Genomic DNA, 22,816 nt, shown 5'->3' with positions numbered 1-22,816 from the left:
TTTCGTTTCTCTCTGTATGTGTCTATTTTAACATATGAATTTAATCCACCACTATTTACATTTATCTTATTTAGACGTATAATTTGTATATTTATCGAATCCCAATAGCGTTCCCATGTGCTAAAATCTCAAATAACTTTTTACTACCTTAATCCATATTTACTATGACTTTCTATTGTAAATATTTATCCGAGGGGTCAAGAATGAACAGCAATAGCGATAGTGACGTCAACGCTGCCAGTAATTCAGATGACTTCCAGACTGGCTGTTACGTTGAGCTGTTTTTCCTCCCTCGGAATATAGACGCCAGTGAACAGCAATTCGGAGGGAGGTGTATCTTATAGTAACAGCGCAGTTGCGACAGCAGTGAAACGCGACAAGCCAACCATAAAGCGTCTAAACCCCACCCCTTCTGCGGAATATCTACGTTCTGATTGGCCACAGTACCTGACGTTTGACAACTATTGACGGACAGAGCTGTCAGTTAAGCAGGAAATTGAGTTTGTTTGGCTGGAAACGCCGCAATGTATTCAGGGCTTCACAAGTGAGAACTCAACTACGTGGGAGATAGCAAGTATTCTGTACCTCTATCATTTCACTGACATATTTTTCTGCGAGAAAGTATTGAGGGCTGTCAGAATTATCGCTGGAAATATCCTGAAGGAACAAGTTTTATTACAAGTAAGGTAAGCAGTCGTAACGACTGACTTTTTACCTGTTATTTTGATGGCGTTGTTATTTTGTCTGTACACGAGATTTTTCCAACTGTAAAACAAACAAATTAACTAAATGGAATCTTTATCTAGATTATTCGCACAGTGTTCCGATCATAAATATGTATGCTGGCCAAATATTTTGTGTTACATAAGTTTCATTGGCAGGAGGTTCGTCCAAAATGGCCTCGGTCACGTTAAGTTAAGCCTGTAAATCGTTATTTTATGCACGTTCACACCTATAATCGTTGTGAAAAAAACATATTTAACCTTATAAACCGTGGTTTTGTCACGCCCATCTCCATCCCTGCTGCAGGACAACATGGCCGAGACCTGCCCTGCACTAGCTTACTTGCATAAAGCACAACACTACTTCGCCGATCGAAGCCAAATCGCAAGCCTTCTCTTCCCAAATGCTAAATATTTTAATGCTATAAACGAATTCATATGTAACTGACATTTTTCATCTTGATAGCACTTTTATTACGCCACTATCGGGCTATATCTACAGTATGCTCTTTTCTGGTGCGCTTTTTCTTCCTCCAAGCTATGATGGAGCTAAAATGGTTTAGTGCCGTTCTGGTTTTGGCAAAGAGATTTATTAATGAAAAACATGTATTTTCTGCCCCCCTTTGCTTCTTTTTTTACGTGTGCTTTCACACCCCTTATTTATTGCCCTAAGTGGGCGATCATTTGTTGCATATGTAGTACACGTATTCTTTTAAAATGACAGCGTTACTCTCATACATTCCAATTTAATTTGCGTGTTTTATTTGCTTTGTCAGCTTTGTCCTGATACAATTACAATTTTAAAGTATGACTGCACTATATCACAGTTCTTAGTTTACGTGCATGTGAGTGATCTTTTTCAGTATGTATTTGCATATACATTATATGCAGTAGCTAATGGGAAAGGTGTTACATAGACACCAGTGTACTTTTTGCCATTTACTGGAGAATAATAATAAAACAGTCAGGATTCATGACACTCATGGGGAAGCTGATGTCAGCCACATCTCTCAACCAGATACTCACGCAAAAACAAATGTTCTTATATGTTTACACTATGTTTTGATGAGGTCAAAATGTGTTGCTCTGCAATATTCATGCAAGTCATAGATAATCAATGAATCCATCTTAGGCTCTCAGGTTACAACTACACCATTGCAATGTCTTGTACAGACAACAGAATGAACCATCAGTCATTTATTAAAGACAGAACATCAGATGTGTGTTTCAATATACAGGAAGTGAGTATCCTGAAAGCATGTGATCACATTTCTTTTGTTTTTAGGTGTTGCATTGGTCAAAATGGCCCAGTGGAACCAGTTGCAGCAGCTGGAGACCAGGTATCTGGAGCAGCTCTACCATCTGTACAGTGACAGCTTTCCCATGGAGCTGCGGCAGTTCCTCGCGCCCTGGATTGAAAGTCAGGACTGGTAAGTTCAACTGGAACCAGAAGGGGCGTGAAGTGTCGTGATCCGTTTTCCCGTAACAATTAGATTTGTTTTTCATAATCACTTCCTGCATGGTCATAATAACCACCTCCTGACGATAAAACAATAACTGTTCACAGGTTATTTTTTGTCTCCTTCTTTCACAGTTATAATTGTTATAATTATTGCCTATTCATTTTGGAATGCTTTGATTGACTACTTGTAAAAGCTGGATTCAGTATTTCAATGTCAAGTTTGACCATTCAGGAATTATATAAGATAAGGAAAACTTAGGCGCACTATTCAGGGAACCTTTAGACACTAATCAGCATGTTATAAAACAGAATACTAAACAAACTTGAGAAGCAACATTTCGAACAAATTTACGGATTTAAGGATTAAATATACCCAATTACTGTGTTTGTGTGAGTGTCAAAATAAAATTACCAGAGTTTTTGTTTACAATGGCAGTCAAAGGTTGAGTCAAGAAATTCAAGCTATTAACTCATGAAAATGCACAAGTGAGAAATGATAGTCATTCCATATCATAAAGCATCACCCAGGTCTATCCGGGCCAAAGGTGCCTGCATTGAAGAATCTAAATTCTAAAACATTTTGTTAAGATGAACATTTTTTGTTTACCCAAAAAATCTTATCAATATTTCTTCCTAATTTTGCTGACTGAAATAATCAACTATTCAGAAAATTGAAATGCTTTAGAAGGTGTTTCCAACTTACTTATACTTACTTTACTGATAGTTTGTGTGTAGTTATTTTTAGGGCGTGAGAGAATATTTAAAAAGTCTACACATCCTTGTTCCACTACCAAGTTTTTATGATATAAAGAAATGAGACCAAGTTAATGTTTACACATTTTTTTCACTCCAATAATGTGAACATATACAGCTTTATTTAAGATTTTCTAATTTGAGGGAGCAAAATTGAAATAATACTGAGTAAGGTGGGTCACATCCATATCAGATCAACCAATCACATTCAACGTTTTTTTAAGTAAAAATCAGTACACACCTGCCACCTATGAAAGTGCCTGTAATGCATCCCAAGTACACTTCAGAGGTTCTTGTAGGCTTTTCAATTCATTTTTTTGCTCTCTGGCGGAACGCATCATCCATTGGGTAAAAGTCACATGGTATATAGAGCCATCATTCTGTATTTACCCAAAGCACTTCTCTTTTATCAATGACTGTACAAATATGACTATTTCACTTTGACTCATCAGTCCTTTGTCTTTTTTTTCCCTGATAGGACTTTCGCCGCCAACAAGGAGTCTCACGCCACCCTAGTGTTCCACAATCTCCTAGGCGAGATAGACCAGCAGTACAGCCGCTTCCTGCAGGAGAACAACGTCCTCTACCAGCACAACCTGCGCCGGATCAAGCAGCATCTGCAGAGCAAGTACCTGGAGAAGCCCATGGACATCGCCCGCATCGTGGCACGCTGCTTGTGGGAGGAGCAACGGCTGCTGCAGACAGCCACCGCTGCTGCACAGGTCCGGAAATACGCATTTAGTTTTTAATTTAGTTTATTTGTATGGGTGATTTCATGATGTATCTTCAACATGTTGCAAACAGGATGGCCAGGCTGCCCACCCTACGGGGACAGTGGTCACAGAGAAGCAGCAGATTCTGGAACACAACCTTCAAGATATCAGGAAACGAGTGCAGGTGTGTTTTGACATGCACATGTTCCAAAAGCTGTTTAAGTTCAAACTCATAAATTGTCCCGTTAATGAAGATAACAGAAAACAAATGGGTAGATCATGAACAGTATTTCCTCAATGGTTGATTATCTGCAAAGAGTTGAAGATGTTTATTTTATTGGTTCATATTAATTGTGTAAGTAGGAGCAGTCAAACAAAGTTCCATTAGGGTTGTGAGACCATGCCTGCCATGCCTGTAATCTTAATAAATGAAAATTATCATTGAAAGATTGGTTCATTGTGGTGGTTTAGGAAAAGCAGTTATTGCCTAAATCCTAATTTTTTTAGAATTAAAATATTTTAGATTGTTTATTATGAGAATTGAATTTGTTGTGGCGGCTCGGTGTCGCAGTTCATAGCATGTCCGCCTCATTGTCCGCCTCACTCCTTCCTGTGTGGAGTTTGCATTTTCTTCCTGAGACCGCATGGGTTCTTTCCAGGCACATCCAGGTTCCTCCCACACTCCAAAAACATGCATGGCAGTTGTAATGGAGATACTAATTTGTCCTTAGGTGTGATTGGGTGCGTGAATGGTTGTTCATCTCTGTGTGCCCTGCAATTGGCTGGCAATGAACTTTCAAAATAACCGCATCAATCTCAAATTTTAGTTATAGGTGGCCCTTGGAGGAAAAATTTTAGACACCCTGATTTAAGATGTGTTCTTGCTTCCTACAGGACATGGAGCAGAAGATGAAGATGCTAGAGAACCTGCAGGATGACTTTGATTTCAACTACAAGACACTGAAAAGCCAAGGAGGTAGACTATTTGTTATTAGAGTTTTTATCTTAAATGTGGCTGCAAATTTAAATTGTTTGTTTTGTATGCAGAGTTAAATCAGGACCTGAACGGGAATAGCCAGGCAGCAGCTACCAGGCAGAAAATGGCCCAGCTGGAGCAGATGTTGAGTACCTTGGACCAGCTCAGGCGGGTGGGTTTTCCCAAATTAGCTTGCTCATTAACTGCTGCAGTTATCTTGAGGATGTTCTCACTTTTTTTGCAGCAAATTGTGACCGAGATGGGAGGCTTACTCACCGCAATGGATTACGTACAGAAGAACCTGACAGACGAAGAACTGGCCGAATGGAAGCGACGACAGCAAATTGCCTGCATCGGAGGTCCGCCTAACATCTGCTTGGACCGCCTCGAAACATGGTATTTAAATGTGTTTTTTTTGAGTATCATATTTTCCGACTATAAACCGCAACGACATATAATCCACAGCAGCAAAAATTGTGCAAAAATTTTGGCACAGAGGCTATTTATGCAGAAAGATGGTCCTTTATATGGATTTTTTTTTTTATTTCCTGCTAACAGCAACATTCTATCTTCAACAGACTGATCATGCTGGCATGTTTAGCACCAACCTATTGATAGAAGGGCACTTATAGCCATACAAACCTGAAAATGTTCCAATTTTGGAAACAAAGCAGGATCGGGCCTGGTTAGTAGTTGGATTGGAGAGTACCTGGGAACACCATTCGCTATAAGCGTCTAGGGGGACCCCACCTTAGGTCTCTACGGACTTCAGTTCTCTGGGACCAGGCGTCGGGTGCATTAGGCCAATTGCCTTAAACCCCAAATGGTTACGGAAACAGAGATAGAAGCAACAGCAACTATCTCTGTCCGATGCCTCACCCTGAGGCTAAAAGGTACTACGACTACTATTTATAGGAAATTGATGGATGGAACTCATAAGCAATACTGCCATAGCATCTTCTTCTATCTCCTTTTGATTAATTTAATATTTCTTACACTGCACATAATTCATATATACAATCATACAAATATACAATACTTTTAAAACTTTTTGAGTACAGCTACTGATTCACAACCTTTCAGTTCTTTTTCATCGTTGTTCCATAAATTGACACCTTGAACAGACACACACACATTTGCTTTACCGGTGGATTGTCTCAGAGTGGCAAGCAAAAAATGTAAATCTGCAGATCAGCCGCACTGGACTAAGCCACTGAGCTCAAATTTTGAGAAAAATGTTGCTGTTTATAGTCTGAAAAATATGATAACTTGACCAGATTGGTTATTTTGGTAAGTGGCCTGACCAGAACATTTCCCAACCAGGATCACGTCCTTGGCAGAGTCCCAGCTCCAGATTCGGCAGCAGATCAAGAAGCTGGAGGAGCTTCAACAGAAGGTGTCCTACAAGGGGGACCCCATAGTCCAGCACCGGCCCGCCCTCGAGGAGAAGATTGTGGATTTGTTCAGAAACCTCATGAAGAGGTATTATTTGCAGAAACAAACCTAGAAATGTCACTCAATTATAGAGCTCTCTTTTATGTTTCGCCTTTGTCATTGTGTTATTGTGACCCAACAGTGCATTTGTAGTCGAAAGACAGCCGTGCATGCCCATGCACCCAGACAGACCGCTGGTCATCAAAACAGGTGTGCAGTTCACAAATAAAGTCAGGTAAGATTGAGAATGTGCTACACTTCATTTCACATGTGCACGTAAGTCTTGGTGCACATCTTTTCATCAATTGATTGATTGGCCGTTGGATTGTCCTTCATTTTGGGATCACCATTCCAGACAAAAAGGTCAACAAACAAAATTCCTATTCAGGTTGTAAAGGATTTCCTCAGAAGACTAAAAAGCTGTTATAGCTTCAGAATAGTAGACCGTAGCCACACTTAAAAAAAATGGTGAAGCAGCGTGGAACTGATATGCTGCACCCAAATGGAATAAACTCAAAACAGAAGTGAAGTCGGCTCCAAGTTTAAATGCTTTTAAATCCTACGCTCTTTTTCTATGAATCATGATTAAGGTCTTTCTAAGCATTTTTTAGGTTTTCTCCAAAATCAGATTTTTGTAAGCTACATTATATTTCTTTTATTTGCCTTTCATTTTTTTTATGTTGTGTGTACAAATGCATTTTATTGTGAAGGACCTTGTGTATGAAATGTGTTTATAACTGTGCCTTCCATTGTATTCCCTTTTCAAGGTCATGTGTCCCAATACCTATGCTCATCTGGTTTCGCATTCTAGATAGTGCAAGATGTTCTAATTTTTGATACAATTATTCTTTCAGGCTACTTGTGAAGTTTCCTGAGCTCAATTACCAGCTGAAAATTAAAGTTTGCATCGACAAGTGAGTTTTTATTTTTTTTTTTATTCTGAGCCTCTTTACGAAATATGTGACAACTGTTTTCAATTCTTTTAGGGAGTCTGGCGACGTGGCTGCAATCAGAGGGTAAGGTTTCCCAAATCTTTCATTCAGATGCTTAAGCAACACATTGAAAATCTCACTTTCTGCTTTTTGTTTTAGTTCCAGAAAATTCAACATCCTCGGCACTAACACCAAAGTCATGAACATGGAGGAGTCCAACAACGGCAGTCTGTCAGCGGAGTTCAAACACTTGGTAAGTTGCGGAGGCGCAATCACCCTGACTAAACACATTTCCTCACGGCGGAACCCCGACTTCCTGTTTGTTGCAGACCCTGAGGGAGCAGCGCTGCGGTAACGGCGGACGCACCAACAGTGATGTAAGAACCACAGCAACACCTTCGCGCAGTTGCATCCCATCCGCACACACAATTTGTACTTACAAAAGATGTGTTCTTGGTTAGGCGTCTCTTATCGTCACTGAAGAGCTCCACCTCATCACCTTTGAGACTGAAGTATATCATCAAGGCCTGAAGATTGATCTGGAAGTAAGTGAAATAAATGAGTAAGACGTTGGCGGTTGACTTTCAAATTCTCAAGTAATGGACGCCCCCTGTGAAACTGAAAGAGAACTTCTTCTAAGAAGGACCAACGTTCACACAGCTAAAGTATCATTCGTATTGGTAGTTTAAAGCAATGGTTCACAACCTTTTTTCAATGACGTACCCCTGTAAAATATTTTTACGGTATCCCCAATGAGCACAAAGCAATTTTGGATGAAAACAAAGATAAAAGTATCTCTAGGTGTTTTTTATTCTGCAACCACAAAACAGATTATTAGTTGTATGTCAGGCTCATCTGCAGTAAGATTGCATCACTAATGACTATGCATCTGTATAAAATTTAACAAAATGAAGGCAATTGACACTTTGCTAAGAAGTAACTATAACAAAATTAAGCAATAAACTGCTTTATGTTTAGTTTCAAATGCGTGGGGGAAAAACAAACATGAACACGCAAACAAAAGAACTAAATGTTCCAATTATTTAGCTCTTAATTTAAAAGAAAATCTGTCTGTTCCTGTTCTGGCATTAACCAGAATTAGAGTCTAGCACTTGCAGAAACCCTTTTGAAATCTCACATAAGACAGAATATTTTCCATCAACTTTTAATAGCTGTGTACATTATTGGTCTTTTTATAATGCCACAAGTTGCCACAATATGTTTTCAAAGCTCTGACTAACAGGAAAGTATGGCTGTTTTTGCTCCAATCACCTCCTATTAAAAAGTTCAAGCTAACAAATGACGTTAGACTTGTTATGCTCGACAATATTTTCACAAGTTTTGAAGTTGATATAAACAAGCACTTCTGCAGCATTTATTCCCTCAGGCCATTCACAACATTCTTTTTTATTTATTTATTTATTTATTTATTTATTTATTTATTTTACAAGGAATCTTGTAAGATGATTTAGAAATGAAACAAATGTTTTAGGGTCATGCACTTCTAGACACTTTCATCATGCTACTGATCACTCTATCAAGAATTTGGTTAATATCTTAAAGCATAACAAAAAGAGCAGAAATATATGCAGATATGCAAATGAGTTATTTTAGCAAACAGCTGTTATTTTGGTTTTACAGAAAAATCTTGAATTGCAACGCAATGGGCTTCACTATATTAATGAAGAGAATTGTTGGAATGCATAATCACAAGAATGCAAGGAACTACTGAACAAATGTGGAGTGAAAAATGTACAATAAATTGAGTCCCAATTTCTAACACTTTGTGCAGACGCATTCGCTGCCCGTAGTGGTCATATCAAACATCTGCCAGATGCCAAACGCTTGGGCGTCCATCTTGTGGTACAACATGCTCACCGACCAGCCAAAGGTAGGATGACGCCCCTTTGTACCAAGTTGCGGTACAAAATGGGAGGGGGGTGGGGTGTGGCGGAAAAGACTCTGAAGCATTACGACGCTTTGCATACTCGCACAGAATGTGAACTTCTTCACCAAGCCACCTGTGGGGATGTGGGACCAGGTGGCTGAAGTGCTCAGCTGGCAATTTTCATCCACCACCAAGAGAGGCCTGACCATCGAGCAGCTCACCACACTGGCTGAGAAACTGCTAGGTGAGGCCCCTTGAAAGTAGATAAGCTATATATATATAATATTCGCACAATTCACTAAAAACTAGTTTATTGGGCGCGCCCCCATTTGAGAACAATGTCAGCATGTCAACAGTTTAAAAAATGTCACGTTGTGTATCAAGCTTCTTCTCAACTTGTTTTATGGTTCTAAAAACAAATCTTTAAGGTCACATTAATAAAAAAAAAATCTTGTTCAGTGTCACTATATACAGTAAAGAGGCCAAATCAAGCAGTTGTAAATTGAGGACCCTCTGTACATGTTGCCATCAGATATTATACCGTATTAGCCCACTGTATCACAGTCAAAGGTTTCAATATGTGTTTTGTAGTGGCATTTTAAGAGGTAAACGTGCTTCTCAATGTATTTTGCAATGCCCCCTCTTGGAAAGAGAAATTTTTTATGCTCATCCTCCCCACTTGCTGCGCCGACTAAATAAAATTATCTATAAAGGTTGATTAAGCATACCTAAAACTCTATTCTTTTTAACACAAACAAATGGAAAAAACAATATTAATCAACTTTCACCAACGGTTAATCTCGTCTTTACAGTGCTTGTACAGGTTATAAGTCTAAAACTGGAAAAATAACCAATTGCATCAATGTGCCTGAAATGGGGGGGGGGGACGACACAAAAACAATGTCAATCAAAACAAGGACTTTTTCCTAGGGGTTATCCGCACCCTCCTTGGCACCTCCCACCCCCAGGGGGCCGGCTAATCCACCCCACCATTTGAGGATTGCCTTAAACAACAACTGCCAAACAAAGGCTGCATTTTATAACATTTTATTATTGTATTTTTTTGTGTGTGTGTGTGTGTGTGTGTTCAACCACAGTAAAAAAAAAAAAAAACACATTATATAAGACTTCTGTATGTCACAAAATGTCACATTTTAGTCTTTCACATAACTCTTGTGATGATTGGAAGATGACTATGGAAACTTGCGCTATAATTTTTCCATGGTTCCTTCAGGACCGTCTGTCAACTATTCCGGCTGTCAGTTTACATGGGCAAAGTTTTGTAAGGTACCTGAGCTCGCCGTGTTCAAGTCCCACGTCGGAACTCTCTCGCTAATGTTTCTTTACTTTCTTACAGGAAAACATGGCCGGCAAAGGCTTTTCTTTTTGGGTGTGGCTGGATAACATCATCGACCTTGTCAAGAAATACATCCTGGCCCTGTGGAATGAGGGGTAAGTAGTTGGAAGAATTTCACAGGTATTTTTTGCAACCTCTTCTAATTGAAAAATATGTGCTTGTTTGACTTTCAGCTACATCATGGGCTTCATCAGCAAAGAGAGAGAGAGGGCTATTCTCAGTCCAAAACCGCCGGGCACATTTCTCCTGCGCTTCAGCGAGAGCAGCAAGGAGGGCGGCATCACCTTTACGTGGGTCGAGAAAGACATCAATGGTCAGGCATATCATGCTTATTTTTATGGCAGCTATACAAAATATATCAAAAGTTGAACAGTTGGTAGATGTCCAATGGGCTATGCTAAGTATTCTACCCCCTACACTCCCAGGCAAGACTCAGATCCAATCAGTGGAGCCGTATACCAAGCAGCAGCTCAACAACATGTCCTTCGCCGAGATCATCATGGGCTACAAAATCATGGATGCCACCAACATTCTGGTTTCTCCCCTCGTGTACCTATACCCTGAAATTCCCAAAGAGGAAGCCTTCGGGAAGTACTGCAGGCAGGAGGCGGCACCCGAACCCGAATTGGGAGACTCAACAAGTAGTATGTACACTTAATTGTGTTATAATTATTGTACTCTGCATTTGTATTTTGACGTTATGTTTTCCTTCAACAGTCATTCAGCCATACTTGAAGACCAAGTTTATCTGCGTTACCCCGTAAGTAACTTACATCTGTGTCTTTTATTATTATTATTTTTTTTTTTTACTTTTTGCAAAGACACCAAATGCTTGTCTTGTGTCCCTGCTTTCCTTTTTACTGTTATTTGAATTAATAATGTTGAAAGAAAATAAGAACAAAGCTGCCGTCACTAGCCGAGTACATTATGGGCTCTATTTTCGTGATCGACATAAACCCTGGCGTTGTTCTCGACAAGCTCAGTAGAGAGGGAGGACTGCATCACAGTGGGAGTGGTCACAGCTTATTTCAATGGAGGAATATCAGAGTTGCTTGGGACCGGGCTCCCAGATTTATTGCAGCAAGCTTTGGGCTGATTTAAAAATACAGATCCACCGGCATTTTGTCATTTTGTCCACTGTTGAATCCTTCAAAATCAGATTTTCTGTTTGAAAAGTCACAAAATTCCAAAAAAGACCACACACGCCTGACCTTTCTCCATAGGTGTCCCTCCGTGTTCATGGACTTTCCGGACAGTGAGCTGCTTGGGAACGGATTCCCGGGGTAGGCGCTTTGCTGGGGCGGGGCATGTAGGGATCACTTGTGTGTGTGTGTATATGCGTGCTCACCCATCAACACTCCAACCATTGCTGCGCCCGATAAATTTGATAAGCATTTCCGCAACTGTGTGCTTTCAAACAGCGGCACACATCACGTAATCATGTAATCGATGACGGCTGGTAGTGGCGAGTGTGGAAAATTCATCACGGCTCAAATATGAATATTTCAGCGCCTTTTTATACAGAACCCAGTGAGGTGTTACTTGTTCAGTTAATTTTTGCCACAAGAGGGCAGAAGCGAATGTCCTGGCATTCCCTTACACGCAAATACTAACCCCCAATGGTGAAACATATTGTAAACATTTAAAAATAGCCATCATTCAGTAACAATTTAACCACACCAAGGCGGGAGAAGTGAATGCGAAACTTCACTACCCCCACCTTTTTTCGTATTTTCATGCAGAGCCCAGCGAAACATGGCCGTAACTGTGCGCTTTCACGCGGCCGCGCAGCATCTCACGATCATCTAACCTAACAGCGTGTCAGCATGTTTGTGTGTCCCCGGGTGTCTACTGAAGCCTGTGATGTCATTGTTTGTTTTGTTTTTTTTGTTTTGTCTTTCCAGTACGAACTCAGGCAATACCAGCGACCTTTTCTCACTCTCGCTGTCCCCGCGCACTCTGGACTCTCTCATGCCCAATGAAACAGAGGCTAATCCGGGACACCTGGGTGAGTTAGGTACAAACACAACGTTAGGATAAAGAGAAAGATTTGTTCTCAGTTTTAATTATATTCTCAATTTGGCACAAGGCTTTTTTAAAATAATTTTTTCATCAATTCGATAGCAGTGTAATTAGTACAATCGGAAATCTTTTCTCTATTAAAATGAATGTAAATGCCATTATTTCGTTACGACGTCCCAAAAAACAAACCAATGTAAAAGTATTTAAATATTTGAATGAAAAAAATAGCACTCTAACTATTTCATCATGTGTTAGAGCACAGGTGTCAAACTCGAGACATTGGGGCCAGATGTGGCCCGTCACACCATTTTATGCGGTTCGCAATTCTGGGTCCTGTGTGTTACCTAACATGGTTTTTAGTAAATCTGAACTAAATTTTCAAAAATATTCTGTAATCAATACTCATGCTTTACAGCAATTTAACTAAATAAGGAGCAATAATTGAACAAACTATTATTTCTGACAAAACTAATGATCCAGTAGTTTGTTGTGTAGATGTCATTATACGATGAGATGAACATAACGTTTATTTGGTTTTACTGTCATAAAGGCCCACTGAAGGATGCTGTAACAACAAAGTGGCCCGCAGCGAATAAAAGTTTAACCCCCGCTTTAATAATCGTATGTTTACAACTTGGCCACTAAAAGGCACGTTGGTACCGGTCAACGTGCTAATGTAGCCACATGAACCTATGAGCACGCGATACTATCTGGTGAGCACGCGATACTATCTGGTGAGCACGCGATACTATCTGGGTTTTTTTTTTTGCATGTCCCTTTAGGGCCTCCGTACAAACCTTTAAAACAGGATACGAAATCTTTTTTTAATATATATTTTAATCCCTTTTTTACTTGGCTTCACAGCATGGTGATGCATCGTTTATACTGTCGGCAAAAACAGTTAGTGCATTTCACAATTTCAGTATATTCAAATTCAAGTTCAGTTGGTTCGGTTAGGGACAGATGTTTCAAAAACAAATGGTTCCGGTGGGGCTAATGTTAACAGCTAGCCTACATCATCATTGTGTTTAACGTACTGTTTAAAATGAGTTTTTGCATGCTTCACCTTGATACACATTGAGCACAATTATTTATAGACTATTATTAAAAGCAATTATACAGTGAAAATTAGCGTTAGCTTACCTTGTCATTATTGCTAGTTGCAACATGGATCTTGCTGACAAGGCTTCGAAACGCAAACGTGAATCCACTGTGTGTAGTGGCAGCATACGAATCTCCTTCGCGTGTTTTCTTTACGCTAACTCCACATTACTATGCCACCGCTCAAAATTATTTGTCAAATTACTGATCCTATTTAGCCAAGTGGACAGCTCCTGAGGTGTCGTGCACAAAATGCACCTAATGATAACTGTATATTCTTCGTGTCTTTATATCTGACGATATGGGCGTATGTTCATCTTGTGTACGGACTTTTCTCCTCCACTCTCGTGGTATTTTTGGCGAATTTGGGGGAAAAATAAAACAACATTTTCAGGCTAAAAATGCATTCTAGTGCATTGTGTTACTTTCATTTGTAAAGTGTATAATATTACTATTTTTGTGTATGTAATATTTTACACTACCACATTACAGCAAAAAGTAATGCATTACTTTTTACATTACTTTTGTAATGCATTACTCCCAACACTGTTAATAGGTTAATATAATGAAAAGAGAGAAAATCAGACTTAGCTCATTGTTTTTGTCCTACAATTTTGTTATGGAGAATAGCATGTAATTTTCGTTGACATGAGCTTAAATCGACCATGTGAAGAAAAAAAAAACTTAACTCAATTGCCTTGTTTTTTCACAGAATCTCTGACTCTTGACATGGACGTAGCTTCTCCCATGCATGTGAACACGACCAACTTGGTTTGATTTTCGCAGAGCGTTTGTTGCTAAAAATGGTAAAAAGATGTTCCCACTTTCACTATTGATTGTGATGCAGCCGTCACCTTCAACAGTCTCCTTAACATGCATGGTGACATGCAAATATAGCAATTTTATGTAAGTATATGTTTCGGAATGAATGAAATGTCTTGTGCGATTTATGGTTTTATAAGCTATGTCATTGTTTAAAAAAAAAAACAACAACTTGTGTCTCACTTTTCGTCCTTGCCAAATGTAATTATGCAAATGATGTGGTTGTCATTTTTACCATATTCATCTCCATGTACTGTACATACGTTCATGTATTATCACACTTTTATCTTCTGCTATCAACACATCTGCTATTGATTTGTCCTGATATAGATATTAACCCCTTACGTGTGTTTAAAAAAAACAAACCTCCAAATGAGTGTTTGAGCACAACTGCCATGTTTTGACAATTGTTTGTTGTAAAAAAACAAATGCTACTGTTAGTATTCATTATATTTAGGCAATAAAACAAATTCACCCTGAAATGTCTCGTTGTTAAAATTCTGAAAGTGAATACACGCAAAAACTTGCCATCATATTTCGTGTTCAATGTGATAGCTGGGTCTAGCTACCATTCTGTTTGATTATCCCACGCACACACAAACGCATGAAAATGAAACTTTCTAGTTTCGTTTTCGTTCTTTCAAAGCAAAACCGAGAAGTATTTACCTCTATGTCTTTTCATTTCCCATCAGTGCTCTTATTAAAAAAAAGCCCCATGACATCATCTTTAGACCCTGTTCTCTAATTTTTTTTAGGATAAGTTTATTGACTGAAGAATGACTGAATCATAACATTGAGAAAAACAATCAGATCACTCTGATTTGCAAAAATACAATTTGCATTTCATGTTGAAGATAACGGAAGAAACATCCTATTTGCTTTTATCATCTCATTTCATTACAAGTTTTAATTGAACATTTGACACATAGTTGCATTTTGCTCATTAATTTAACAATGAAGCTAATTAACTAGATTAAATCGACAAAACAACCTCAAAGGCTATGTTTGAAAACCCCCCAAAATGCAACAAGTACATCGAATGCATTAATTGAAAATTGAATATTGACTTAACAATCAAACATGAATTAACATTTCCCCTCTATGCGTGTCAAATTAAGTCAAGTTCACTTGTACGCCTGAGAATGTCGCTGTTGTCCGGGTTGACGATCAACGTAACTTTTGTTGTGATTTTTTTATTTTTCTTTTTATAAATTCACCCTATAGTTTCTGTTACATGTAGCTTGGTAATGTGCAATTTACGGTAAGTGGAATTGTTAAAGTTGTCTATTTTGTAGCTTTACTTTTTATTAATTAGAAATTTTCAAACGTATGTACTGTATTTTTTTTTTTTTTTTACATTTTATTGAAAAATTGTGGATAAAACATTTAGGCACATCAAAATTCATTACCAAGGAGAAACAAATAGTTTACTGATCGTTTTAAATTTCAGATGTGAACTTTGATGTGCATCTGTGTTATTTGATGTGCTTTAATAATGATTTTTTGTGAGGAGGGATTGTGAGGATTATTGAACACAAACGCATTCCAAAAGGAAATCAATAAATAAAATAAAAACGAAATTGGAAAGAAAGAAAGAAAGAAAGAAAGAAAGAAAGAAAGAAAGAAAGAAAGAAAGAAATCATTTATAATCAATATCGCTATATCTGAAAAATTTTGGTGATTTTTTTTCGCAAGATGAATGTTCAGAATATGGTATAATGATATGATGATGTAAATTTGGGAATTAGATTGTGGAAAAAAAACAATGTAATAGGGTTTAAAATGGCAAATTTTAGTTGATTTGTTTTTTAATATGGGGAAAACTGATTTTGGGCAAGAGGCGGAGCAAGGCATAACGTTTTGGAATATGTTGAAATCGAAATGATGGAAATCAGATGGAAGTAGAAGCATATCAAGGAAATAAAACGAATTGTGTGAATGCTTAAAAGCATTACTCGAATCGACATCCGATCTATCAACACTCAAACGTTTTCGACATTTTATTTTGGTGATATTTGGTGAGAGTTTTGCAGACTTTAAATTTGTGTCTTGATCGATTGTTAGAAAACACAGTTTTAAATGACTCGGAATGGGACTTTTACGTCAGTGTCGCCGTTACTCCTCACCAGCAGCGAGTGACACCGGAAGTGGGCGGGGCCAGTGAAAGCCAGAGTGGGAGTGAGCAAGTGAGTGAGCGACTGAGTGAGTGAGTGAGTGAGTGAGTGAGTGAGTGAGGGCTCCGGACTGAGAGGTCAAGCAAACTGTAACTAACTCCACGGACCGACGCAGCGAGCCACCGAGCGGCCGACAGAGCTTGCGACTGCTCCCCAAGTCACCGCAACTCGTGGCCGCACGCGAGCGCAAGTGAGCCGCGGCAGTCGTCGCCCCACGGAGGGGAGGTAAGAGCGACATTTGCGACGCTTGTTTTTTATTTGGGGGGAGGGGGGGGGGGGTGTAAAGAAAACGTCCTGCGTGCCACTTGACATTCAGCTAGTACGAAATAACGTTTGTAAACAAACTCCGCCGCTTCGTTTCGCCGAACCATCTGTGCCGGTCTACCCGCCGGTGGAGGCTCAACAGGCGGCTGAGGGCATCCCTGACGCCTCGCTCCCACGTCTCCATCTCCACGTATTAGTTGTGACTTGTGGTTCTGATCATGTTTGCTGCTAAACATGATGGGCACCTAACTATAGTCATTTTCAGGGAAAAGTAAACATATTGCTATATTTGACTGTCTATACGTTGTAACTTGTTGCTACTTCTGGGAAGGAGGCAAAAATACTGATGCTTTACTGAAGTAGAAGAAATTCTGGTAGATCTACAAAGATTCTCACTCAAGTAAAAGTAAATAAAAAATAACAAGAACATCAATATTTACCCTTTATTATCTGATATACCTTTCAAAAATTTGAAAACGGCATCTAATGCAATGTTTTTGTTGTCCCAATACTGCTGTAAATCATTACTGGTAATACTAAAGCCATCCAAACTATGCAGCAACACATAAAGAATCATTTACTTGAATTGGTAAAATGTTACTCAAACCAAAGAATGCTACAGACCTCAAAATTCTCAGTTAGGCTAACGGCTTTGCATACCTCTCTTGCTTTATGACCTGGAATGACTTTTACACAGTACACAGTAGTGTATTTTCAAGGCCTTAAATTTCTGAACTGTTAACGTTCTGGAGAACATTTGAATTTGAAGCTGTTTCATAACTTTTGTGTAAATTTGATAATTTGGCATAACTTCCCAGAACACATCTGCAAACAAATCAAAATTATGATACAAGAATGTGTTCTTGTAACTTTTCTCGTGTCATGAAAGGACTAGCAAAAGAAAGTTAAGTTAATAAATGACAATACCTAAAAACTACATGCAGATGAGATACATTTCTGAACACCATTAGCTTGTTGTTATTAGAGTGGCACAGGGCACAATGCATTCAGCACTATATGTTTTTGGGTCCAGTCCTAAGGGAAGTCAACCCAATTGTCTTACAATGGCATCTTCTATGTAAGACCTTTAGTCTATATCTGATATTGTGATTTCATATTGTGTTTGTGGAATATCAGTTCAGCAAACCCATCTGTTTTTATCAATTTCAGAAGGTGGCCATTTTGCCATTTGCTGTCGACTGAAAATGACATCACAGTTTTTTGTTTTTTTTTTAGTAATGACCAATCGTGCCTCATCTTATAAATATCTCATGACCTTACTCAGAAAACAGGTGAGTTGTGATTGGTCCTTACATAAGTCTTGAGCATCCGTGATGCCATTTTCGTTCGACAACAATTGGCAAAACAGCTGCCTACTGAGGTGGATAAAAATAATTGATTTTATATTCCAAAATTGCAGTATTAATCAAAATACAATGTTAAGACTAGTAGGGCCGCTTAGAACATACAGTATTACGGCAGAAAAGCATTTTGAGTTGACTTCCCCTTTAAACACATCTTTGAAATAATGCCATATTTGGGGTACAGTGGACCCTCTGTTTACGACGTCCCCGTCTTACATTTTTTTCACCGTTTTTTTATGACGTGGACCGTGACTTTTTTTGTCCCCATTTTACGCCATTTTTTTGCCTTATGACATAAAAAAAACCTCTTCTCAAACATCAGTGTGCGTGTGTGACTGCTCTCATTCGTCACTGCACGCATCGCTGCTTACGTCACTACATACTCATCTGCTGTTGGTAGGTGTTACGGAGATATTAAGATGCTGGTCTGCTATTGGTCTGCGTCACGGTTCAAAATGGCGGCATTTTAAAGCTTTTTCTATTGTGTTCTCACAATATTGTATTTATTGTGCATTTTAGTGCTTAATTCAAACTTTAAATGGTTATCCATGGGTCCCGACATTGCTAGTGATTTTAAAGAGAAAAGTAAGAAATTGATTAGTATGGAAACGAAGCTGGATATAATCAAGAAATACAAAGAAGGCTAGGCTGGGCTAGGCTACCCTCACTCTGGAATATGGCCATAACAAGCTCGTCACGTTACTCAAAGGTAAATAAATCCTTTCTATATTTTTTTATTTATATCGTTATTTATTTGTATCCATAAATATTATATATATGTATTATATATATATATATATATTATGTATATTACTATACTATTTTGTTACCGATTTTTAATATGTATATACAATTTCTTTGTTTTTACCTGGGGTTTTACAAGCATTAGCTATTTAACATAGGTTTGGATCGCCCGCCATACGGGGAATTTGCATTACGATCTCAACCACGGAACGGATTAACCTTGTAAATTGGCTCTCCACTGTATATCTTGCTTCTCGCAATCTATTGCATCATCGTTGGAAATGCTCCCGGGTTCAAGTTTATAGACAATATTTACTCCCTAGATGAAAAAACAACCGATGAGCCAATCACTGAGTCAAACAAAATCTCAATTGGAGATGTCCTAATATTTTTGTATCTGCCGATTTTTATTTTGCAACATCAGCTGTCGAGGTTGACAAAAATAATAAGCCTATTATGTCAAAGTCGTGAGTAGAAACTAGAAATAACAGATCTGTCTAAAAAATTAAGAAGGAATAAAACATGGTCTGACAATAACCTCGGGTATGTAAAATGCAATAATGAATGTCTTGATCATGGAAAGGTTTCAATGTCTGGGATTAAAAATCAGCACACTGTATGCTGTATGACTTTGAAGCATGCTTTTAACCATCTGCTGAAATGAATGAATTTTAATTGTGGATTTTTTGGTGGCTGTATCGTCATGCGTGATTTCTGTTTCGCCTGATGGCTTAGACCTTTTCTCAGCAATGACATTGCGATTATCTGGAAGTGAGCCGATCAAAGCTTTGTTGGGTTTTTTTTTTCTTTGGTTGGTGTGACCGAGCAGTGAGTCAAAGGTGTCAGACCCAGTGAAGCGCTTCTCGTCAATGATAACAGGAAGTTGGCCGCATCTTTCGGATGGCGACATGACAAATTCAAAACAAACGTGCGGGCTGTCAAAGTTGAAAGGGAAACTGCAAACGTTGTGAGGAAAATGATCAGGAAGCATGTGGCGACACCCCCCCACCCCTCTCCCTTCCCTTAAACCTCCACCCTCTTTCAGTTGCGCTAATCCACTGGTCATGTGATCAGCAGCTTTCAGTCTGGAGAAGCCTGATCCATCTGTCGAATAACGCTGCTGATTGTTGACATCCCGAGTAGGCCTCCCCTTTTGCTGTCTCATGGTCGCCGCCGGCTCCGCGCTCAACTGTGCTTAATTTCTTGATTTTCCTTGCCCGTTTTATGATTTGACTAACTTTGGCTTCGTTGCTCCTGGCCACCATCGACACATGATGCAAAGTTTCACTGGGCTGTGCGAAGGAAGTGGCAGAGCTTCGCTTGCGCTTCCTTTTTTTTGGCTAGAATTAAAATCTTGCATGACGCACTGCTGGAGAGAAGTCATGGTCTAAATCAAACTCGGAGTTGATATGATTCTGAGCCATCGTTTTCCCATGTTTACTCGTTGACATAGTTGTAAGGGAGCCCAAACGCACCTGTTGTGTTCACTGTACAGCAGTGATTCTCAACATTTTTTCAAAGTGTGAAAACTTTTTTCAGCCAAGCACCCCCCTAACCTCTTCAAAGCATCTTTGGATGTGGTATCTCTCAGCATCTTTTATTCAGTTACTCCAGAAGCTATTTTTCAGACTATATGCCACACCTTTTTTTCTCATGATTTGAGTCCTGCGACTTATAGTTCAATGTGGTTTATCTGTGGATTTGAGCCAAAAGGAGACAATCCACCAGTAAAGCAAATGTGTGTATATGTTCCAAATTGTCAATTTATGGAGCAACGATGAAATAGAACTGAAAAGATGTAAAAAAAATGGCTGAGCTCAAAAAGAGTTTTAAAAATATGGTTAAAAATATAAAAATTATGTCCAAATTGAATAAGATCATGTATAAAGGTTTATGACATGTATATATAATGTATGATTGTATATATGAATTATATGCAAAGTGTAAACAAAGTGAGACAGAAGAAGATGCTATTGAAGTATTGATTTTCAGTTTGAACTACAAATTTACTGCACTATCTGTCGTTGTTTTGGTGAAAATATTCATCCATTTTCTATTAATATGTTGGTGCTAAAATTGCAGGCATGTTCAGTCTGTTGAAGATAGAATGTTGCTGGAAGGAGGCAATTAAAAAAAAGATTAAAGATAAAAAATAAAATTAAAATAAAAAAAACCTTCTGTATACCATCATTCTGATGTTACCTGCGGCTTATAGTCCGTTGCAGCTTATCCGCGACAAAAAATGTTTTTTGGGGGGTCAATTATTGCTGCTGCGGCTTATCGTCAGAAAAATACGTTTTGTTTCTGACTCGTCTGTCGACAGTGCACATCCGTATAAAACTCAACAAAATAAAGTCACACAATGTTTTGCAAAGAAGTCATAAGATTCAAGAGTTTTATTGTCATCTGCATAGTAATACCACACAAAGAATCTCTTATTCTGTTCACTTCCTTGAGCAGACTACATTCCACATTTGAGCAAATAATAAGGTAGGCAATAAAACAGTAAAAAAAAAAAAAAATTAATAGAGGAATAAGCGCAGTAATAATGAACCACTAATAAATGAATAGACTTACATTCTGAGCATATTACGTAGCAGAACACAATACCGGCAGTCCTCGAGTTACGCCGTACTTGACTGTCTCGACATCACGACGCCTGAGTCTCGTCCGCTATTTTGTCTCCAGTAGCCCACCAGTGTCGAGTGTATTTTTGTGCGCCATAATTTTCTCTGTATGCTCGCCGTTTATATCCTCGTTTTTTAAATCATGGCCCCAAGAAAGAAAGCGGAATCTTCCATTGATGATGGTCCAACGAAAAGAAAAGCCATTATCATAGAAACAAAGCTGAATATAATCAAAAGGTCAGAAAAGGCATGACGTCCATGTGTTTTTGAATAATTATTTGCACATATTAAGGGGTTAATTGCAACTTTCACAAAAATTCAGGTTACATTGCTAGTGTGGGAACAGAACTTGATAGTAACCTGAGAACTGCCCATATAGCGATAAATTGTTCCATGTTCCAACTAAATTTCTCTTAAATTGAAAAGAAAACTGTACTGTTCCTGTCATGGCATTAAATTAGTTTTCTGATATTTGTAGAAACACTAAAAACCTTTCGTGCTCTCTGAAGTGCCTTCATGTACCACCTTTACAACCAATAGCATCCGTCTCCTTTTCTATATTGCACTGCTAACACTTAGCTCGACCTCTCCGCTTGGAATTTAATTATGGCTGAGTGCCACATTTTTCACTCAAAGGGAATCAAATCTCTGCCCGCGGGATCACAGCCCTGTGATTCATTTGTGGGACTTTCATGACATTAGACTTTTCTATAAACATTTTGTTTGTTTGTTTGTTTTTACTGAGTGACTATTTCATTCTACTACGTCTGATACATAACATTTTTCACTTTTTTTTCATTCTGTTTTGTAGGTTAATATGAGGAGCAAGGCTAAAGTAGTTTCCACCCCCCCCCCCCCCTCCCCCCCCACACACACACACACACACACACACGCAATCACGCAATATTGCAATTTATTATGTGATCATTTTTTTCAAGGACCTTTTCCAATTTATTTTTTAATAAGAAAAAATAATTAATGCCTCTGTATTCCAATAAACAATATGAGGTGTATTTGGGCCTGGGCAATAAATCAAATTAGATTAATTTGTCATATTGATAATTCACAATAACTCGTGAAATTGAGTGCTGGATGGGTTTTTTACAAGATCTGCTTACAATAGCTACTGAATATTTAGTTGTGCCATTGAAGCATGTTTGGCAGAAATAATTTTATATTAATTTTTAATTCATTTTTGTTGTTTTTGTCTTGTTATAATATATGTATACTGAATGTTTATCAGCACAATATGAAAAATATTTTGAATCTGATTTCAATGGATGGCAGTTATATGCTTATTTTTGTTTTTTGTCAGTATTTCTTCACTTAAGTGCTAAGGTTTGAAATCAAAGGATAGTCATTTTTATGAATCTGTGATTTGAGTATCAATCAAAATAGCGGTGATTAATATTTTTTTTCTATCGCGTGGTGGGAACTAAGCTATACCATGAACTGGACTGT

At 38.5% G+C, this 22,816-nt stretch overlaps 2 protein-coding genes across 4 annotated transcripts in view; both read left to right on the top strand.

Annotated features, from left to right (window-relative positions):
- The first annotated feature begins 508 nt into the window (after window positions 1-508).
- stat3 (signal transducer and activator of transcription 3 (acute-phase response factor)) lies at window positions 509-14,664 on the top strand. 3 transcript variants are annotated; one of them, XM_088436762.1, is made up of 24 exons: window positions 509-681; window positions 2,008-2,152; window positions 3,416-3,659; window positions 3,742-3,834; window positions 4,545-4,626; window positions 4,698-4,798; window positions 4,871-5,022; window positions 5,950-6,108; window positions 6,203-6,295; window positions 6,915-6,974; window positions 7,047-7,076; window positions 7,152-7,245; window positions 7,322-7,369; window positions 7,454-7,537; window positions 8,785-8,883; window positions 8,989-9,124; window positions 10,115-10,167; window positions 10,238-10,332; window positions 10,411-10,550; window positions 10,663-10,881; window positions 10,955-10,997; window positions 11,461-11,520; window positions 12,142-12,245; window positions 14,073-14,664. In XM_088436762.1, exons 2-24 carry the CDS (start codon window positions 2,025-2,027, stop codon window positions 14,135-14,137), a joined length of 2,382 nt encoding a protein of 793 aa, XP_088292888.1. In that variant the 5' UTR covers window positions 509-681; window positions 2,008-2,024; the 3' UTR covers window positions 14,138-14,664. The 3 variants fall into 3 exon arrangements, with proteins under 3 accessions (XP_088292888.1, XP_088292887.1, XP_088292889.1); XM_088436761.1 differs by having other exon boundaries at window positions 509-686; XM_088436763.1 differs by lacking the exon at window positions 11,461-11,520 and having other exon boundaries at window positions 509-686.
- A 1,725-nt stretch (window positions 14,665-16,389) lies between these two features.
- Window positions 16,390-22,816, top strand: part of stat5a (signal transducer and activator of transcription 5a) — a 50,825-nt gene continuing 44,398 nt past the window's right edge. The window contains exon 1 of the mRNA XM_088436764.1: window positions 16,390-16,581. The gene's annotated coding sequence lies outside the window, so the exon portion shown is untranslated. The remainder of the gene's footprint in view (window positions 16,582-22,816) is intronic.

This window comes from Hippichthys cyanospilos, chromosome 16 (assembly GCF_059441005.1).
Source record: "Hippichthys cyanospilos isolate Australia breed blue-spotted pipefish chromosome 16, RoL_Hcya_1.0, whole genome shotgun sequence".
NCBI classification, from domain to species: Eukaryota; Metazoa; Chordata; class Actinopteri; order Syngnathiformes; family Syngnathidae; genus Hippichthys; species Hippichthys cyanospilos.
The sequence above is the reverse complement of the archived record's forward strand: the minus strand, read 5'-3'. Positions and strand labels throughout refer to the sequence as shown.

What these genes read in the sequence shown, in the direction of transcription:
- stat3 (XM_088436762.1), top strand. Translation starts at nt 2,025, where the DNA reads ATGGCCCAGTGGAACCAGTTGCAGCAGCTGGAGACCAGGTATCTGGAG. An exon ending in TTCAGAAACCTCATGAAGAG is followed by an intron (nt 6,109 to 6,202) that starts GTATTATTTGCA and finishes GTGACCCAACAG; the next exon opens with TGCATTTGTAGTCGAAAGAC. An exon ending in CAGTTCACAAATAAAGTCAG is followed by an intron (nt 6,296 to 6,914) that starts GTAAGATTGAGA and finishes TTATTCTTTCAG; the next exon opens with GCTACTTGTGAAGTTTCCTG.